General features: G+C 44.5%; 1 protein-coding gene across 1 annotated transcript in view; it reads left to right on the top strand.

Annotated features, from left to right (window-relative positions):
* Positions 1-4588: 4588 nt before the first annotated feature.
* The window catches only part of LOC143353405 (uncharacterized), a 184628-nt gene continuing 167339 nt past the window's right edge, over positions 4589-21877 (top strand). Inside the window, exon 1 of the mRNA XM_076786714.1 lies at positions 4589-4687. Coding sequence (XP_076642829.1) covers positions 4604-4687 — 84 coding nt within the window. The 5' untranslated portion in view covers positions 4589-4603. The remainder of the gene's footprint in view (positions 4688-21877) is intronic.

The raw sequence follows: 21877 nt of genomic DNA, 5'->3' as shown, positions 1-21877 counted from the left end.
TCTCCGATTTCACGGTAAAGAGGCGGCGGCGGCGGCTGACGATCGAACGGCGTCAATGTAGCAGAATTCTTATTAACAGCCGAACCCCATCGTGTTCGAAGAAAGAAACGAGAAGAAGGAAGGCTCACAGGCCGTTCCCCGGTTTGTGCGGCCGCATGGCTGCAATGGAACCCTTTGTGAGCCCCGGGGGCCCAACAAACGGGCCTTTGTCCTCCGTTCGAACGGGATTGTGAAGGGAGCAGGGAGGGGGGAGAGAGAGAAAGAGTGACGGAGAAGGGGGAAGACAACGTAGAATGGAAAACGTCCGCCCGAACAAATCGAATCTATCGTTTGTTTAGTTTTGCGATCTCAAAGGCACCCCGCTACAGCCGCTACCAATTTTATTAGTTCAGTTGTCCGAGAGTGTTTTCATACAGAGCCCGCGCTGCCCGATAAGCCTACCGGTCGCTTTAATTACTCAAGATTAACCTTTAACGGTCCGGATGTATTTCAAGTTTACTTCCCACCAGGTCTAAGCTATCTTTCATACGAAGAGAAACTGTGGACTGAACATTTTTATATCAAGTATAGAAAGGAAAATATTCATATTTTAGTGGGGTCCGATACACCTGGGAAAACATTTGAGTAACGTTCTATATGATTTTTAAAAACGATTCCTTCGCAAGAAGTGTTTCATTGCTTCGCGAGAACCGTTTACCCTTACATATTTTAGTGAAAATTGATTAATATGTATTCGGAGTAATAGGATAACAAGATGAATTAAATTTGATTTTTGCCGCTATATACGCGGCATTCGACCCAGTAAGGCATTGGTCCGTTAAGGGTTAATGTGAACCTCTATCTGTGACACTTGCGGACACTCACTTCAACTAATACTGCAAACTGAGGTAAAGTACACACGGCATACAAACTATTTCCTTATTTTATAAACACGACGGCTCTAATCAGAACCGTTAACACATCCTTCTATAGATTGCAGAAAAATGAGGAAAAATATTAGGCTGTCTCAAAAGTTTGTGTCGCGTTGAATGAATGAGCAGATTCGCTAAAATTTTCTGTGAAGGCAAATGGCCTTGTTGAATAAAAGGAATCACATGGTGATGTAAACCAACAATATTAAAGGTGCATACTGCGAAAGAAGCTTGGTTGGTAGCGGAACGACCTGCGGCAACGTGAGAGCATTTCTCAGCTGAAGCTCTAATCCGCCCCATTGTCCCATCACGATATAGGTGTTCGTACGCTCTGGATCAGTGAAAAAATCGTGCTCACGGTCAAGTTTCCAGCTCGTCGGAGTCCCTGGCCGAGCCGGAGCTGTCTACCGAGTCGCGACGTGACTGCAAGTCCATAGAGGATCGTTCCGGGAGAGGAAGCCGCGCGGAGGTGTGCGGGGGTGGCGATGGTGTGGGTGTCCTTTTCCCGAGGGGAGACCGCAAAATCCTCGCTCGCAAAATACAGGCCACTCGAGCGTCCCGGTTGTGGAAGGCACGCGGTGGTCCAGGCTTGGAATCGTGAGCGTCTCTCGTCTGGTCTCGTCGCGCCTCGTCTCGTCGTGTTCGAGCCAGCGCACGTGCTGCTAGCAAAGAGCAAGTTTCTTTCGTTAAAGGGGCGGCTTGGCTCGAGAGGGCGAGTTAGAAAGAGAGAGAGAGAGAGAGAAAGAATGAAAAGGAGACGGGGAGGGTGTATCCACGGCCGATAATCCCTCCGGTGTTTTTCTTTTCCGTTCCCCGACCACGACCCACTTATCCCGGCATCGTAGAAGACCTCCAACCCTCTCTACGGCCCGTTTTATCGGGTGTCGCCGCGGGTTATCGTCGTGGTTGCTGCCACGGAGGGTGAAAAAGGGGTTGAGCTGCTGCCGGGCTGAAGCAGCAAGCCCGGTAGTGTGAGGTTGCTACCACCTGTTGGCAGGACAACGTCTTAGCCCACCCCACAACCCCCGACCCTCTCGCTCCACCGACTCCTTCTTCTCTTCCTCTTGCTCTCCCCCCGTCCTCCTTCACAGACACTCTCGTTTCCTTCTTCTTCGTCGTCTTCTTTTTTCAACTTGTTCCTTTTGCCCTCGCGCTCCTACGAACAACCCTCCGCTAGCCACCCCCGACGCGATTCGGCCCGACACATTTCTCAACGACGGACTCTCCTCACGCAAATCAACCTTGGGAACACTAGGGGGTTCTCGCGCAACCCACCGAACGCATAATGTCGAGCACACGTGGTCTCTCTTATTTTTAAAAATTTCAGGATATCATTTGTTGTAGTTTGTGGCTTCGGGATTGTTGCGAGTCAACGGTAGTTGGTGGTCGATGGAACTTTCCTGCTCGAAGCACAATTATAATAGACTGCGGTTTTGATGCGTTTATGAGACGAGTGAGCAAATGAGTCACCAAACGGAAGATTACATCGCATGAATTTAATATTATTTACAACCTATTACAATTTTCAAAAGAAGATATCCATTCTTATGTAACTCCTTTTTCTTGGAATTCGTGCAGAAGATCCGCAGTCTAATAATAATAATAAAGCTTATGTAGAATAACCGAGAGATGCATACTATGAAATTATGGCATTATTAATGAAGGTAAAGTAAATCAGTGAAATAAGAGCGGGAAAGTTAATGTCGAGTCTGACTCGACATAGGACCGGAAAGGGTTGATAAATAGATGAAAATTAATCGTAACAAATTATTCGGCGGTGTCGCGACGCGCCGAAAGGGTTGAAAATTGCGTGATTCGGCCAAGAAGAATCGGTTCAACGACGAGATGTTTTCCGCGTGCGCGCGACAAATTCGCATTGTAGCGGGTTTATTAAGGGAGAGCCGGTCGTATTTATTTCGCGTGTAATTGAATTACACCGGGCGTCTAATTGCGGCACGGGTATTTAACATAGCCCGGGTTCCGAGGCTCTCGGTGCTCCATCAAGATCTATCAACCTGTTTGCGCCGGTGTTCGCTGTTCTCTGTTCCGCAACGGAGAAATACGGCCCGAGGGGGTGGTGGCGTGGGTGGCAGTTCGCGTGCGCGGGGGAAGGGGGGAGCGAGCGGGGGATGAGACGCGCTATGAGGTCCGGTAATGACACCACTCGCTTCTCCGCCGTTAGTATTTGACATCGCGACACGGTAATGCTCCTCTGCATCCTGCGTCCGCAAATGGATCTTGACGAGACTAGGAACGAGCACGTCGCCTGATAAATGTTAGATATGACTGTTTCACAGCCCGGCTCCCGACACCATTGGCCTGTCGCGGTCTCGCTAAATGACAGCGAACGACCATGCCCAGATTTCACCATGATTTTTCTCCCGGGGAAATTAGAATTTCGTGTAACTGATTCTGAACGGACACCGGGAACCTGCGACGCGTGGGAGGCGGGCTTGACAACGTGATCGAGAGTCCCGTTGCTGAGCTTCCCCTTTTCCTGCTGGGACGATTATTGCGAAATTATGCGACCTCTGTTTGAAAGTCAAATCATTCGATCATGTGGACTCGTATTTTGCTCCTTTAAATATTTGCAGTTCCGTTCATTTCGTTCCCTGAAGTTCCCGAGAGTTCCTCCGTAACAGGACTTTAAGAATTCATTTATAACTCTTACAATATTTACCGAAAAGCTTTATAAAAATTTGTGCTATTGCTTCGTACATGTGCAAATAGGCGTACGGAATTTCAGCTTGATCAGTTAGATCGTTTTCTTTAAATTAATTCCCAAATGTCGCACTGAAAACGAGCATCTCTGGACTAGAACTTACCCTCGAGGTTGCAGAATTATTTTCTTGGTGCACTCCTGGTGCAACTGACTGTGCAACAAAGATTCCGTTCCATCTCCCGATACAGTCATTATTCGACTGCGGGTGTATGTGCAAAATAGAAATATTCGTAAGAATGTAATATAATGTAAAAAGGTAAAATATTGTAAGAATTACGACGTCTCTTTAGAGTTTGGAAGTTTGCGCAGTCGTTTATCCGACAACTGCGCATAATTCGAAGATAAGGATATCGAAGTTCGACGCTTCGGTATCGAAATTAAGGCCGGCGAACCACCTTTTCCCGCGTGCATATTTCTTGCACTGCCGGCCGCAACGAAAAATATGAGGGGCATCGAAAGTTTCGCGGCGGAAAATGTGCAAAGCGGAAGATTTATTCGCCGTTGCGCAAACAGAACGGCGTAGCCTGAAACTTTGTAAACTAATTGCATAGTTAATGTCGTTATTACTTAACCGGCTCGCGGATTAAAGGTTGTACGGTGGTAAGAGGTGGCCGGGGCTAGCATTATGCATGGATCCGGATTAACGAGGCTTTTTAATCGCAATCCGCGTCCTTTTTCCGCTTGAATCTCCGTGTTATCGGATGTCGTTTTTATTTTTTTTTTCGTTGTCTGTATTTTATCGAGTATAATTAGGAATACTGGTTTTTGCGGTCGGGACGATCGCGCGCGCGCGCGCGCTCACGCTACGTTCTCGATCAAGTTTGAACCAAGGACAACGTTAGAGTGATCACGTGCGCGCGTGTTACGTAATATATTCGAGATTAGACGTGGCGTGTTAAGTGAGGTGAGCACACAACAGCCGGGACGGAACAAGAATCGAGCCGAGTTAGGCCATTATTTCTTCGTGACAATGACGAATAAAACAAGTCGCGGCGATTCATTAGGGAATAATGTATTCGCGGGACGGACACGGCCGAGTTCCATTACATTTGTCGTAAGTATTGACGAGAGTGTGTAGTAAATCAACCTAAAGTGCACTTCATTTGCCTCGTTAAGTGCATCTCGAAATGCACCATCAGGTGGATGTAATAAAATTATACGGTACCGCTTCTGATAACGAAGAGAAGGGACGGGTATCTGCCGGCAACAATCTCGCCGAAGAAGTTCGGCTCCAAGGAAAGTATAGCTCTAAGTTCTTTGTCATCCGCCGACTGACAGATACATTAGCGGAAAGAGATTGCGTTGCACAGTTGGCTGCAATATTGATATCGAAAAATTGTTAAGATCGCTCATCGAGAGCAGGAAAAACTTCTTCGCGCTGATTACGAACTTTCTTATTTATTACTTTTATTCTTACTCTTTTAAATAGCGGCAAATAGAAAATACTAGATCAAGCACATTTCACTCATTTAAGTAGTGCCAAATAGAAAACACTGAAGCAAGCAGACATAGTTCACTTGTTCGATTCAGTATTAATTGTTATACGGTACTATCAATTGTCCTGCCTCGCGTCTGTTCTATTCATGCAAATTTTTAATTAAATTCCAAGTGCATGCGTTCGACTTCTCGTTAATTCAAGAATGTACTGAAATGATGACGCTTTGAAACGAATCCTTCATTTCTTGCAAAACAATAGCACTTTGTTCGATATTAAAGCAGATGGAATTCAATATACCGTAGAATTTCTGTTATCTGAAACTGTCTCATCTGTATTTTCCATTAATTAATCACGGTTTTAATGCAAATAAGTTCGGATAACAGAGGCGCTACTGTACTTAAAATCCATCTGTGCAAGCTTCTGTAAAAATCTTCAATATTGCAGTTCTAGCTCACAGTTCCAATGCACATTTCTCATACCACAAATGTAAATCAATTAACTATCCCAGAAGAGTAGAAATCCGCAACAGTTCTGATACTTTCCAGCAAGTACGTACAAAACGTTTAAAAGATAAGTTAACAATAAGCATGCGTGTACTTAAATATCGTTGCACAGGTTAAGGTAACAATTGAATGGCCCAAAAGGCCCCAAAAATCGAACACGTAGGTTCCCTAAAATCCAGGTCCCGCCATCTTGACGAACCGAGCGCATATCGATTTCAATCGTCGAGACCAGCATTGTCGAAGCTGGGAACGAGACCAGGATCATTGTCGCCTGTCCAGGCATCATCGGCCGGTCCCCAGTCATCGTCGTTGACGTCGTAATAACGGTCATTCATTATTATACCTGGCGGACGTTCACCAGTGTGTATCGTGGCCGCGAGACCCCGTATCTGCTAGTCATTCCTGGCAATGATGTGAACGAAAACGGGTCGTGCAAACGTCGAGAGGGGACCACGCGTTTCTTATTTGCCCATTTTTGTGCCGTTTACCTCTTCATTCTTCCTTGCCAGTTTTTTTTCTCCCCCTCTCTCCCTCTCTCTCTCTCTCTCTCTCTCTCTCTCTCCTCTCCTCCTACCATCGTCTATCGTTACCTGCCGCCGGTCTCAATTAGAGTGAAGGAAACCGTTGAACTGGTCGCGCGTGGGTTTTACGAGTCCCTCTCATTCTGCCTCCTCTCCATCTCCCCGCGAGACATGTTGAAATTGATTTAAGAAAAAAGTTTCTCTGCCGGTTGCGCAACTCAGGAACCGCGCTACCACGAAGAGCGTGGGCCGGCTTCGAATCGAGCCGCGTGGACCAGTCCTCGCGGGGAATCGAGATCCTCCGCTGGCAATGATGGATACTCCACTGGCGAGGAACCTTCGAGGTCAGCTATGGCATTCCGGGGGTGGTGAAGGTCACCGAGCTGAAATTCCTTCTCGCTGGAATTTTCTTCGCTACGGCCGATCCTAATGAGACGATTGCCAGGTTGAGGACTTTTCTCGATATTTGTTTTGTCGGTGTTCGGATGATCTGTCTGTGATGAGGTTCGAGCGGCTTCGAAATTGTGGAAGGTTGTTGAAGGGGATGAGTATTTGTATTCTTCTTCTGAGAGAGCGGAATAGTTCTTTGAGACCTTCCCTGGGCAGCAAGGATAGATACTTGTCTGTAGAAACAGATACGCTTATGTCATTGATGATGTTACATGGGTGGTCACCATGTTGGGATTAATCCTTGCTGAAATTTTCTTGAAATGGTTGTTGACTTCAATGAGACTATTCACAAGTTGAGGACATTTGCTGATGCTTGTGTGAGAGGGTTGGGAATTGTGGAGAGTTGTTGAAGAAGATGAGCTTAGTCTTTCTTTTTAGAATAAAAGAATCGTATTCTGAGCTCTTTCGTGAGCGCCCTCTACCTGCAATTTCTCCGTAAAAGTAGACAATCTGGAAGTTGTGAATGACATTACTCGTGCATGTACGTATATCAACGGTATCAGTGATATTTGCGAATGTTGAAGCTCACGAACTTGAAATTCCTATTTTTTCAAATTTTCTCCACAATTCTCATTCCTAACAAGCATTCGTGATCCTGCGCTGCTATTCACATTATCACTAAACTTGTTCAGCTAATCTATTGCTAGCAGTGAGGTTTAGTATTGCTGAAAAATGCTGCTGTCCAAGAAATTGATCTCCCACAAAACGAGAACTTCCATCGGACATCTATTTGTGTCAACGAAAAGAAAAATACCTCGTAATTGTACTCTCTAGCGCATTGGCATGGGCTTGCGTATACCTATTATTACTGGACAGTATGCGTGTCTATATTCAGCATTGTACAATTTTCTGCGGACAGTAATGCGATCCCCGCTCGAATTCGTAATGCAAAGGGTTCCCAACGAGATTCCGGGACGTCAGCATCGTTTTAGTCACTCCTGCTGGCCACGAGAGCGAATTCCATCGGTTCTGTGCTCCTTATTGTAAACACAAATAGAAAAGCTGAATCCGTGGCGGGCTATTGTGAGGAGGAGAGACGCTTTGTTGTTTTTTCATCGAGCCACGGAGGACCTTAAGGCCCCGGGGCTTTTGGGACTATTCACGGGCAACCGAGTGGAAGTCCCATTTTGTTGCATCGACGGCCCAGCCACGCTTCGCTTAACGTTTTTCCGTTTTCTTTCATCCCCGTAATCCGATTCTTCGCCGATCCCTATTCCCAACCGCTTGGCTCGTTAGCGAATTTTGCGATGGAGAAACTCTCTCCGCTGCTCAACAAAAATATTCCGTTATAAACGTTGTTCGATCAGGAACTCGACACCACTTTCAACTAGCAATTTTTATCAGCCTAAAATCACCTAAATCTGCATCTTCTAATTAGAAATTCAGTGTCCGTACTTAAGGATACTGGAAGCTGGGAATCGAGAGAAAGGGATCCAAGGATCCAGGAAACACAACTACGACCTCACTAGGCCTAGGGACTCGAGTTCAAAGATCTCGAGACTTAAGAATCGACAGAAAAATAATTTCAGACTCAAAGATATCAGTCAGGGACTTCAAACGCAGAATCCTCCAGTTTAAGGACTCCAGCTTGAATCCTTAAGTTTATAAAAGGTGACCAGCTTGGAATCTTAACTTTACGAGGTCTCTGTTTTCGATTCTAAGATTTATGAAGTCTCTAGCCTAAGTAGTCGAGCTGAAAGTGTCCCTAAATTGGCTTTTTAGGTCCTTGAGGTCTCTAGCTACAATTCTTAGATTTACGAGGACTCTAGCTTAGGTCCTTAGCTCTAAAAGCTCTTTGAAATCGTGTGTTTTCAAGTTTCTCTAATTATTTGTCGAGTCGTGTTCTTTCGACAGCATTCCGTTTTTCGGTCCCCACTTAATTTGTAACGAGCGCAAATCCGCTGAAAGCAATTTTTCTCGATGGGAATCAACAGAACCTAGCACAGAGGAACAAAGTAAACGAACACATCCGACAAACGGAGTTATAATTTCCGCGGCATTTCCGTAATACCGGGCAGGTGTTGCCAGAAACGCTGGCGCGTCTGATTCCAGCACCAGCTGGTTCGTCAAATTCAATTTCTGCAGTAATTGTTGCTTTATAATTTTATCGTGGAAAAGAGTGTTCTCGCTACTCATCCGCTATCCGGCGGTATCAGAAAGCGATGATCGACGGCGATACACCTGTAATTACAACGGAGCGAAACTGTTATTGCATGGAAATTATTAATCGTTTCCTATGGCCGAGTCAAACTCGATAGCATCTGGCCAGCCTCCTCGCGGTGTGTATTCCGCAATTTTCAGTCCGTCTTAATTAGCTTTAATTCGCCACGACGCGATTCGACGACTCACGGTTTAGTCGGCCTACAATCGCGCAGCCTCGCGGCCATTAATATCGAGAGCTAAGCACGAAATTTACAGGATCTTCCGTATCTTATCTGCGATTTTCGATCTAACCGCCGAGGAGCTTTTACCGTCGAACACACGTCCCGCAGATTTATCGATATTAGGTGTATTCGCGTGTATCGCAATCCATTATTCATTCGACAAATTGCGCCCGCGCGATCTCTTAGCGATCTTCCGGTAGCAATAAACTTTCTAACGAGATAATCCGGCCATCAATTAAACCGGCTTATTACGTAATACATCCTCGTCAGTCGAACACACAATGCCCGAACGGCAGAGAGCCATACCCCCGGTCGTCGATGTGTTTCGAGTTCCGCGCCGTAAAATATCATCCTAAGCACACCGGAGCAGCAGCAGCGCAGCGCGCGACGGCGCGGAGGCTCGTTTAGAAATTTATAAGCCGTTTAATTACCGTTGATCGTCAACGTCAAACGCACAGTGGCCAGAGCCCGTGGCACGGCACCGGCACCGGCAGCAGTCCCACGATTTCTACACGAAGTTTCAATATATCGGTCGCGATGATAACGTTTTATGCGCGCCGTAAATCATACGGTATCTAAGTGGCTGAAGTTGGTGATCCACGAAGAATGCTTGGTTCCGGGCGGAGCATTAATGAATTTCCATAATGGCACGATAACACTGTGCACAGTGGGGTATTAATACGCACTCGTGAGATCTTTACGGCCGTTTTACGCTTCTCGTAAACTTCACCCGCGTACAATTTGTCCTTCTTCCTTCGGACGGATCAGCCCGCGATCCTGCGACCCCCTGATCCCTGGAAACGGCTGGCCGGGGCTTCCTGTCGTCGACCGGCCTCTCAAAATAGGAGATTTCTCGCCCCACCGCTGGGAAATCGAAATTCAAATTTTTCTTGTACCGAGAACGCCCAGCTTCGGGGACATTAAAATTCTTCAGAAGAACAATTTCGGGGACCTCTTAAACCTAAGCGTCCAAGTTTCCCCAAATCTGAAAACCCAAGTTCGAGTCTTTGAATCATAAGAATATACAGGGTCATCCGTTTTTAAACGGCCAAACGTCAACCAGGTATAGAGGACCCCAAATGAAACAACTTTCACCCCTAACACTGTTTTTGATTCGGTCTTGATTTTTAGATAATTGCAAAAACCCGTCATTTTTTGCGTTCACTTAAGATTCAATATATTAGGACTGCAATTATGTATCTTGATGATTTTTCCTTTGTTTGGTTTATAATAAATAGCGGCATCTTTTTTATTGGGTCAACTTTTTTGTATGACCTTTGGATCTTGGTTTTTTTGACATGGGGCACACCGTGGAGACTGAATGAAATAACTTCGAATCAAAAAAAGTGTTAGGGGTGAATGTTGTTCCATTTGGGGTCCTCTATAGCTGGTTGACGTTTGGCCGTTTAAAAATGGATGACCCTGTATACTTTATAGAGTTCAGCATATCAAAACGAGTTCGCTGTGTATGATTTATTAAATTAAATCGCGTACCAAGGGAAGGGAGCGAAATGCTCAGGCGTTTCTCTCGAAGCCGGAAGTCATCAGCGCCTCGTACAAACAATTACCCGTGTGACGTTAAGTAAAAATCGGAGAAAATTTCGAGGGGAAAGAGGGTAATATTTATTACGCCGTAACGACCCCGGCGGACCGTGCGCTGGAGTCAGGGACCAAGAAAAAGAAGAGAGACGGTCAGCAAAGGTCGGAACAGCGCGACTTACGCGCAGCGCGTTTAACGACCACCGATAAAACCATCCTCGACACTGAGACGACACGTGACGAGAGTCTCGTGGAGCGGTTAAAGGCGTTAGATCACGGGCCGGAGGGCCGATCACCGCGGTCGATAAGAAATCGCTCGGAAAATTGGCTTATTCCGATCGAACGGCCCCGCCGTCTCTCTCTCTAATGCTGACAAACGACTCTGTCGGAAGTGCCGAAATACCTGCGCATACCGGCCCGCAAAGTGGCTGTGTTGCTCGATACATCGGCAGACGAGCGCTCGACGATCTTCCACTGATCGATTATGGTTACCGTTTAACCCTTGCCCACCCCTAATTTTTGTCACTTAACGCTCCGCGTGCCACTCGGTCATAGAGCAACCGGTGAACGAACTAGTGTCTCATTGCTAGACCGCGAATTTCATGAATTTACGATAATTTATGTTTGAATATCAAATAGAAAGAGCATTCGAAGAATATCAAAATGCTATTATTTGCACCTGCTTACAATTATCAACAGAGTAAACAAAAGTCTGTGTCGTGTCTGTGTCTATGCACGCAATTTTTATTTTGCAGAAACATCCGCAATCTACTCGTTACCTGTTCTCATTCCTAAGTGCATCGATCATTGTTATTTCTATTGTCGACGGTCGATTTACACTTCATCGTCGAAGCACGACCTTCGGTTTTTTCGTCGACCAGCCAGAAAAACCGATGAATAATACGTTCAATCGGTATCTCGTACGGTGATCAGCGAATAATTGATCACGATAATTATCGGTAATCGCGAAGAAAATCGAGGAGGAGGAGCAACCCGGCAAAAAAAAAAAGAACAGAGGAACTGCCGCGCCACGATTAATCTGTAATCAAGATAGCGGTGTAACTTGTAATCACGCGTTACTCTTAATGCCGCGAGTAAACCGTTTTCGTGCGATCCTCGTTCGGAAGAGGAGGCAGACGCTCAACTGCCTCTGGCTAAAAACATCGCCGCTGATTTATGCATGAATTTACTATCAACAGGCATCTTATTAATACACAAGGCGATCCTATAGTTTACAAACGATCGCTAACTGTTCCCAGAAGCGACACGCGAAAATAAGTTCGTGACTCGACGAATATATTGTCGTGGTCGTTAAAAATTCACGGTTCGAATAAATTTCCAAATATGCTCTTCACTCACACGTTTACACTTGATGGCAGCTCATTTTTACGCTACATTTACTTGCTTATTTCAACGCAGAAATGAGCACTTTGCTGAAAACGGTACACACACCACACAGTTATTCTCTTATCTATCTTCTGTTATCTTTGGGTGACGAATTTAAATCAATTGAAGTCAATTTTTACTCATTTCGCATCATTTTTTCTCAACACAGTGCGCATAAACATAGTCCATATACAACACAGTACACATACCACATTCTCTTATCTGTCTTTTCTTATCTTCAGCTGGCGAATTTAAATCAATTAAAGTCAATTTCTACTCGTTTCGCGTCGTCACAAAAATGGGTACCATTTCTGCTCAACACACTGCGCATACCACATTCTCTTATCTATCTTCTGTTATCTTTAGCCGTCGAATTTAAATCACTTAAAGTCAATTTTTATTTGCTTCCTTCGCATCGTCAAAAAAATGGATGCCATTTTTGCTGAACGCAGTGCGTATACCACATAGTAATTCTCTTATCTGTCTTCTCTTATCTTTAGCCGTCGAATTTAAATCAATTAAAGTCAATTTCTACTCGTTTCAGTAGTCAGTAGTCAATTTTTATTTGCTTCCTTCGCATCGTCAAAAAAATGGGTACCATTTTTGCTGTACACAGTGTACACACACAACGCAGTAATTTTCTTATCTTTCCTCTCTTATCTCCAACTAATGAGTCTATACTTTTTCATTTTGGTTTTAGCCAGAATTAATCCTCCGTTCCGATTTACTTTCGCCCCAAAAGCGTCCGTCGATCCCCGCAACCGCGAATTAAACATGATTGGCCCCGGGTAAGGTAAACATCGGCTCCGCCGGGCCAGTCGCGTTCGAGATCGGCCGAGATCGATCCTCGGACATCGTCGAATCGAAAGTTTGACCGAATCATTTTCCCGTCTCTGGGACGGGTGTATTTTTGGAAACGCGGCACCGTTCCAAGCCCAAGATCCTACAAGGTGTCGTCACACCTGCGGCTCGCGGAAAATCAAATTTTCAGCTTTCGAGTAGCCGCATTTAGATTTATAAATACTGGACTGGCCGGCGGCCAGTCAACAGCTAGAATTATCAACGGGCCTTCATTGGCGGTCATTGAGATCGCTGATGGCGTTAGGGGATGATGCAACGCTGCCCCGAATGAAATTCGAAAAACCATTAACATGGATCTCTGAACGTAGAAAAAAATTTCTTTATTAAATTACTGTGGAAGCGTTGTAAATTTCATTCGTCAATTATGTTGATTATTGTCGCTACCTGACATTATTGGTAAATCACTAATTCGCGATTGTTAGGTAATTTAATTCCAACACCGACTGTTCCATTTGCACACACGGATTTTAATTTCTCAATTTTGTTCGAGAATTCTTGAAATAACGCGAAACATCGTCTTTATTATTTAGGGTAGACCGAGCAAAGAATTCGATGAGTAAACTATCTGTGTGAATGAATTTGCACTGCGTTGAGCTTCCTTATGATTTTCGGATCACTTTCCGAGTTCTTTTTTGGTGGTTACGAATTTTGGAAAAATTCTGCCGCACGATGACGTCAGCAGAGTTTCGCGAGTGTGTAGTGCAGACGGTAGTGCAAATTTCAATCGTGCGTTACACAGATACGTAGCGCCATTAAACCTGTTGCGGTTGCTGCAAGGTTTCGGGAGCTCTTGGAATAGCTTTATCGTGTCTCGTCTCGGACCGTGCAGTTTCCACCGCGAGATAACACTATCTGCCGAGTCCGTAAGATAATCTTATTGTTGGCGTATATCTAACTATTGTTCCGGAAGGTAGTTTACGTGAATCTTTGATACATGCGTGACTCGGCTTGCCGAGCCATTTTGTACGGCGAACTGTCGCGTCGCGATAACGTGACTCGCGTTCTCTCGACTTTCTGTCGCAGTGAATGACGATTTATGACAGCTATACAAAATGCTATGCCTCTCAAACTAGTTCCATTTTATTTGTTTAAATAAACTTTGTCGGGAAACCATTAATAACCCAGTGACGTTTATTCGCTCGCGCAGTTACAGTGTCACATCACCGGATCAAATTATTAGAGCCAGTTCTAGAAATTGGCGAGTTCAATTTTTAAATAGAACGATGGTTAGACGAAAATATTAATGTTCTTTTGAGAAATGTTGATGTCCGCAAATTGCGAGAATATTTTTGGCAATATTGTAGACAACATTACGTGTATGTATGGATAATGGAATCGCGACAGCTTCGAATGCAAAGGCTTAAACAATTTAGTATTGTTGATGTCCGCAAATTGCGAAAATATTTTTGGCAATATTGTAGACAACATTACGTATGTATGGATAATGGAATCACGGTAGCTTCGAATGCAAAGGCTTAAACAATTTAGTATTGTCCGGCATGGCACGGATTGACTAATGTTTTGCTGTAGAATCAATTTTTTTGAAATTGGAATTGTTTCACAGAAAATCTTCACAAAAATCAATATGTAAAGAATTGTGCACTAAATAACAGTTTTTATTAAATTTTCAATGTAATCTTTTATGCACTTGGTAAAGTCTAGTAAATTTGAAACATTTCTTTCGATTCACGATCTAAATTGGACAAAAGCAAACGGAAAAATGGAGGTGAAAATTGTGAATTCGTTCCGACTGAGTTTCATAAAATCCAAGTCGTGCTCGTACAGTGTGTTTAATTATTATTCGCGTATTTTCCGTTTGTTTTATAGAATTGACGCGAGGTGTTTTCGAGTGCGCCAATTTCTGACGTTGAGCAAACATTATGCTCGGTAAGGTATTGGCGCAAGACCGGCGTAATAATCCGCGCGGATTCGGGGCGAGCGATTTTAAAGGATCCACAAAAGTTCCGTTGTTCCACGCAATATTTACAGTTTAAGAGATATTTGAGATAGAAACGCGGGGAACCGGCTCGCTGGCGGCGTCCAGCGAGCGGCAATCCCCGAAAGCTTTGGCCAAAATAAAGTCTGCGCGCAAATTGGATGGGAATAGAGGCCGCGCGCAGTTTTGTGCAAACATTCGCCGGTTTACTTTCCTTCTCGTAACACGTATCAAATGATATTCGAAACAAATTCCGGGGCGTCTATTTTCCGGCAGATTAAATTCGGTTTTCGATACCGTTTTAACGATCCCGATCGGCAAACGGAACCGATTTTCAGCGCCGGCACTTCATAAGCGTAGCGAATATTTCCGCCGTCCTTTCTCCTTCTCCCCCCGTCTCACTCTCTCTCTCTCTCTCTTTCTCTTTCTCTGTTGCGTTTCGATTCGCGAACGATCCCGCGTGCAGAATTCCCGATTATAAATCGCACACCGGTGCACGACGGGAAGGTTTCGTGCCTGGTCACCCCGGCTTCCGTGATACGCGTTCGAAGAAGAACCTGTTCGAGAAGCGACCGGGCGACGTAATTAAAGCGCGATTGAAAAAAAAAGGAAGAACCAGCCGAGAGAGAGAGAAAGAAATAAGAAGGAGGAAGTAGGTGGGAGCCGCTAAAGTGTCCCGTGGCAAAGTAAATACCTGCCTCTCGCGGAGCGGACGCTTTTACAAAGGCCAGGAACTCCGCCGCTGGAATCCCATTTTGTCGGGAAGGTGTCCCCGCACGGACCCGATCAAGCAACATTTTTATGAAACTCGTAAATGAAGCCGATGCTCGCGTCCTGTGCCGGTTTTATCTTTCAATTCGATGAACGTTACGACCTCGGAATCGTTTCAGCGGCGCTCGCGTCGGGAAAGTGGGCTAAATACCGTGCCCCCGCTCGGCGAAAATTTATTCCTCCTCAACTAAAAATCATTTCAATAAATTTCAACTCAAACAAATACAGAACCCATCAAATCAGAGCATCGTAGGATCCTGAATAGAATCTTACTGGCAAGATCTTGGGGATAAATTATTCGCTACGTTTATGTTGTTGTAACTCTGTGATAACAAATTGTACGATGATCTACGTAGCCGTATTTTGCAGATTGAAGTCTCTATTTTTAATTCCCTGGGTTGTATTTCGTCCCGGAAATTTTCGCAGTGAGAACCGCTTGGAAATGTAAAATTTGACGTTTTATTATCAATTTTTTAAATCGATCGTCTCTGCGGAGTTAAAAATTTTGTTCGGGATTAAAATTGTTACAGATTTGACGATTCGAGACTTCCTTCCGCAATGAATCCGTAAAATTTGATGTACGACTTTTTGTAGCAACGTACAAGTCTGTCCTCGAGTTATTCTAATGCCGGCAGCACACTTCGCATTCAAAGTGTAATAAAACGGCAACAAAAAATCGTACATCAAATTTTATGGGATCGTTGCAGAGAACAGACTTCACTCTTTAAATCCACGGTGATTTGAGCAACGAAAAAATTTTTCTTAGAACAGAGGTGCCGTCCTGGCGTCGTTAAAACTCTCCACTCTTTCCTACAAAAAAAGAAAAGAGGAAGAATTCAATAAGAGCAATGAGACATATTGCCTGAATACAACTAGAAGAACAACAACCGCTAGGTAGTAGAGTTTCCTTAAATTTCCTTTGTCCCTCGAAACGATTTGCGGAAAAGAATTGCCCCCTGCGGCCTTGTCCTAACTCCTTCACAATCACCGACATAAATACCACGCCCACCCAAGACATTTTACAAAAAAAAGACCAACAGTTTAATATGAACAACGAGATAAATCACTGAATGAACCTAAAAGAACGACAAACCACAATAAACTTTCCTTAAATTCCCGCTTATCCCTCCGAACGAGCCATGGAAAGGGATTGCCCCCTGGGGCACCGTCCCAACTCCCTCAAAATCACGATCTGCCAAACCACGCCCATTCGGACCCTCCTCAAGTAGAGACGACGATATATAATTCTCCGCGCAACTAACAAAATCAAGATCCTCAACATCATTTGCTCTTTCACTGCCCCTGCGGGCAAACCAGTGCTCATCGCCCATGCTCTAGACTCCGGACCACGACTACCAAGAAGAAGATTACCTTTTCGCCGAAGGACACTCATAGCATCATATACCCATAGAAAACATTTCGGAAAAGAACATTAACTCTTTGTGCTCGAAGCTTTTTCGATTTCAGAAATCGAACGTTCCCTCTGATCTAGATTCCATTTTGTCCACATGCAATTGCATTTGTACCACACTTGAACATTCAGTAATGTATTGAACCGTTTTGGATTATAGTGTACTAGTTTTTGACGGGGACAGTGCAAAAGGTTAATGATTACTAGAATGTTGATTTTATGCATTTGTGACGAAGATCAGTTAATGAAATTTCAATTATTAGACAAATTTAAAAAATTTAAGTCTATTGACAGCAATGCTTATGGGCCCGGTCTTCGTAGATTCGCGATAAGGTAGAGTGACTACATTACCGTCAAAAAATGGTTTTACGTGCCTCAAGTTTTCGTCCTGATATAAGAATATTTTGTCGCTGGTAAAGGGTCAGAAGCTGTCGAGATTATGCAGATATTTGGTAATATAATCGTTAGAAGTAGGCCAAAAATTGACGATGTGCATGCCGTGGAATCTAAACATTTTTATGCCATTGAATGAGTTTTCTGGATGAAATCGAGAGCAGCGCGCACTAGAAAATATCTCCAGCTACAAATTCAGCTATATTTTGTCTCGATTCTCTACGAAATAAAACCAAAAACTTCAAGCACGTTTCTGGCGTCAGAATTCGTAATATCGATAATACAGAGCAAGAAATGTGGCAAGTTTAGTCACAGACTTAAGACCCGTCGGATCTTAAGTCTGTGTCTGAAGGCTGTGAGTGGCAAATTATTAATTATAAAGTCGCGTGACTATCCCGGGCCCTCAAGGTGTCTCACAAATCGCCTCGAACGTCTGACCATTGGAGTAATTACTCCACTGTTTGTGAAAAAATAAATAAGAATATTAAACTATGTCGGCCAGTGTTTTCCAAAAATGTAAATTCCCCCCAGTCCCAGAGTGTTCTCACGGAAGCAGCGTCTTCCCCCGCAGAATCGCGGATTCCTCGAATCAGGGGACAGCCAGGGGATTAGCGAAGGTGCGCGAAAAGCGAGGCGGAATATTTCTGCGAGCAGCAGGTGTGTCGAGGGTGGGCGTCGGTGGGAGTATCGGTCCCACGGTGTTGGCCGTAGCTTTCCTTCAGCATCGTAGACTCGAGGATTCATTCGTGAAGGGTTCCCTCTCGCTAACGGACGTCGTTGTCGCCGCGGCCGTCGCCGTTAATTCCGCGTTACGGTGTGCGGGGACCGTCGACGCACACGGCTCGCCGTCGCGTCGGTCGCAGGCGACCGGCGCGCGTATACATGTACATATATGCAGGTACGCACACGTACGCGTGCACGCGTTCACGTGGGAGAGCCGGACACGCCAGATGCGGCGCGCCCACGCGGTGAAAGTCGCGGTAATTGATTCCGTGCTCTTAAGACATCTCGGACGGAGATCCTGCGGCGAGATTAAGCGGCGAGGAGAGGATCGCCTGAGAACACCGTTCGTCGCTCGATAGAAATCTAATGGGAAGGGATATATATTCGTGCGACCGTTATACGGCCAGGCCGTCGCTGGAAAAACGAGCCCCGGGGGACAGTACGGCCAACGCGACACGAAAAACTTACGGCCCTGGTCTCTCGACCCATTGCTCACCGGCCGGTGTTTAATGGATTTTAAACGCTCCCGATCCGCGAATGAGAATCTCTCCGTTCTATTTCCACGACAGGGTGTCGGAAGACACGTTCCACGGAACAAAATAAATCCATCAAATCCGCGGTTGTAACCCCGTGTGCGTCCGTATTTGCGTAAAAAATCCACAGTATTAAATCGTCCGTCGATAAATGTAACAGTGGTAACAATTAATCGAAGAACGAGACGAATACCGTCACCTTTTAACCTGAAAAGAAAAATGTCAAGATTTCCGAATTAAAGCGGATTAACCCCTTGCCCTACAATCTCGAGTCATACTCGCGATGAAGATTCTGAACAGAGTCTAATAAACGTATTTGTTATTAATGTCCATCAAACCGAAATAAAATCCTATTTTGCAGTTGTCAATGCACAGCTATTGAAGAACATATGGGCATACAATAGATATAAATTTTCTTCCGTTTTTAGGAAATTACGAATCACAAAGAAGATCTAATTGCTGAAACCGGAAAATAAATCGCAGCGCAAGGGGTTAACGCTAAACCTAGCAAGCTTTAAAAGTAACTGGTACATGTTCCCTTCAATCATTTCTTGTGAAATAATTTTTATCATCTCGATAATTGTAGAATGGAAAATCTGGAACCGGTCATTTTGACCCCGGTGGTGGTAGGTTTATTGTTAAGTGAACCGTCGATGAGGATAGAACCGGGTCGAGTGGCCTGCCGAGCGAAAAATCAGATGAAAGCGACTAATTGTTAAAGAACAAGCCCGGTTACTATGAGTTCTTGTCGGAACTCCGCGGGCTGAATTCCAATCGTCGTATTTTCATTCCTCTGTACACTTCACGAAGTCGAGTGGCAGCGGTCTCGAGGGATCGGGGCTCCCCCACTTGAGAAGCCTCTTCTTTATTTTTTCTAATAACGATGAGTCAACCGTGACCACCGACCGACCAACCCGCCGCGCCGGCGAGAATACGAGAATCGTGGTAACAAAACGAACAGAAAAAAGAACGGAGGCGATATTGGGGGCGGAGAAAAAGGCACAATGCCGTTACCTGTTTATTCTGATCCACATTGATGCGCATTGATTTCACGGACAAAAAAACCGTGCTCACCTTCCGCGGTCGGTGGCCGGCGAAATTCGGCCCTGTTTTTTCGGAGGAAGCTCCTACAGAAATACGTATCGATCAAACTTTTTCTCTGTTATCCAGAAAATTAATTTCGGTATGAACTTCGTTGAAGAAAGAAGTTCATAGGAAATCACATTCGTACGAGGAAACGATTCAGTCATAAATTCTCTTTAGATTCTTTAAAAATTCTTTTAGAAGTATTCAGTAGTACAGATTTGGTACATTCATAAGCCCATCACATTCGTATGTAATATCAAAATGAAAATTGCTTGCATCAATTGTAGAAAGCTAGAGCCAAGTAGAAATTTTTTTCTTCATTTAATAATTTTAATAAGCTGAAAATAATACATCAATATTTTTAACCCTGCAATGGCGTCTTGGAGTTTTAATTTTCACTATTGCGCGATCATTGTAAATATTGACTTTCCTTAACTCGGAACATTTGGCTTATTTAGTCTTAAATTATATACTTAAAGAAAGACCTAATAGTTCGAGTCAAGATTGTACCACTCGAGGGTCAGATTCTTTCAGATTCTTTTAAACGCACCAAATCCACAGTCCAATGGTATCGATTTTGTATATCCAATCCCCTAAGTACAAAAGTGAATTTGAAAGATAAATCCTTTGGTCGAAGCACATTTTTCTTTAATCCCTTATAAAATAATAGCAGCAATCAATTAACAAGAATAGCCAATTCTTCATAACGTCTGCAACTTTAGCACAGTACAGAGGTTCCTCTACATATGTCGCCAAGACCTGCAGGATAAACGTCGCGAACTTATCCCCACTACCGCGGGGTATAGCCCGTGAAGGCCGAGGACGCCGAGGAGTGTAAACATAACACGGCACGGGTATGTCTCCTGGACGATAAAGGACGCTGGCAGGACCCGTGTTGTTGACACATATCGAGAGTTCACTGTACAATGTTCGCATTTGATCGTTTAGGGGACTAGTTTTTCTTGACGTTTAAAGACAGGGGAATAATGGGCCCAGGATGTCCGGAGGTGTTCGAGCGACGATTTCGCGTGGCTGTTTTCGCGTCCGCGTAAAATAACAGCATCGACGATAATCGAGACGGTAATTTGACGCGCGCCGTCGTCGTGTGTACGCGGTGAATATATTACGTCCAACAAATTTGACACATGTAGGAGTGCCGAAAGAGTGGATTGAATGTGGCCGGGACGGGGATGCGCTCGCACTTGCGCCCACCCCGGACTATTCCACAATAGACACCAAATGTCGCGTTCAAAATTGAAAGCTAAAACGCGTTAACAACATTCCGGCCATCTGAATCGATTTCGTAACGGCGGCAACGAAACGCGCGTTACAAACACTAGAGGAGAACGTAAATTTCGCGTGTCGCCCGGCCACCGGCGGGGGATCCAGGCTGTTTCGGCCTGGGAAATCTGATCGAGCACGTTTCCGAGCCATATATGAGCTACGATCGTATCTATTACTATGCGCCCGTGAGTCATTGAAGTCGCTGCGCGCCCGTTTTCTGTCGCACTCGAAGAAAGATAGCCGAAAAACTGCAGTCGATTCCCGATTCTCACCTGCGCACTCGAAAACCATCGTTTCATATTCAACTGAGCCCGTCGCGATTGAAAATTTTACTTTTGTTGGCTGCACGAATTAACTCGTCTTCGCGAACTTGTTAGCGTACAAACGATCAAAGTGTGTGTCTTGAAAATTATTCCATGCAAGTTTTACGTATTTACATCGTTTCATAGGTAAAGCCAGCAACAAATTGGAATATAAAACGAAGTTGTAGTCGAACAGTTGTGCGGATCGTGAATTAATTTGTACATCTAATGACTGCGATTCAGTGCATTCAAAGAACGTTTTCTGTGAAACTGTTGCGATGCAATTGTATTTATTTTGGGCTTATCGATTCAACTCTTTGAAGACGAATGACGACACATTCGCGACATCGTGACAGTGCGTCTAATTCCTGAAGTTGTAAATGTATAATTTATTTATGTCCATATATAAAATGTGATATAAAATATCAGTTGTTCGTCTTTCCTACGATTTTTTTACCTTGAGACATAATCTAGTTCTCGGAAGAAAATATTGTTAGCCTTTTTAAAAGATCGTCGCGAAGAGTTGAATCAGTTTGTATAAATGAAATCGTTGAAAGATGCATCGATTTCGGCTTGCCAGAGTAATTGATGAGCCTCTCAAAAATAGATCGTTGTTCGCACTGGCCGATCCATTCTCTACAGATTTAATTAGAGTCCATTTTCGAATTACCATCGGAGCCGCGCCGCGACTCTGAATTCGCGACGATTTATTAAATTTTTGTA

Source organism: Halictus rubicundus, chromosome 4 (genome assembly GCF_050948215.1).
Source record: "Halictus rubicundus isolate RS-2024b chromosome 4, iyHalRubi1_principal, whole genome shotgun sequence".
Classification (NCBI taxonomy): domain Eukaryota; kingdom Metazoa; phylum Arthropoda; class Insecta; order Hymenoptera; family Halictidae; genus Halictus; species Halictus rubicundus.
Note: the sequence above shows the minus strand (reverse complement) of the source record. Positions and strands in the feature narration are given on the sequence as shown.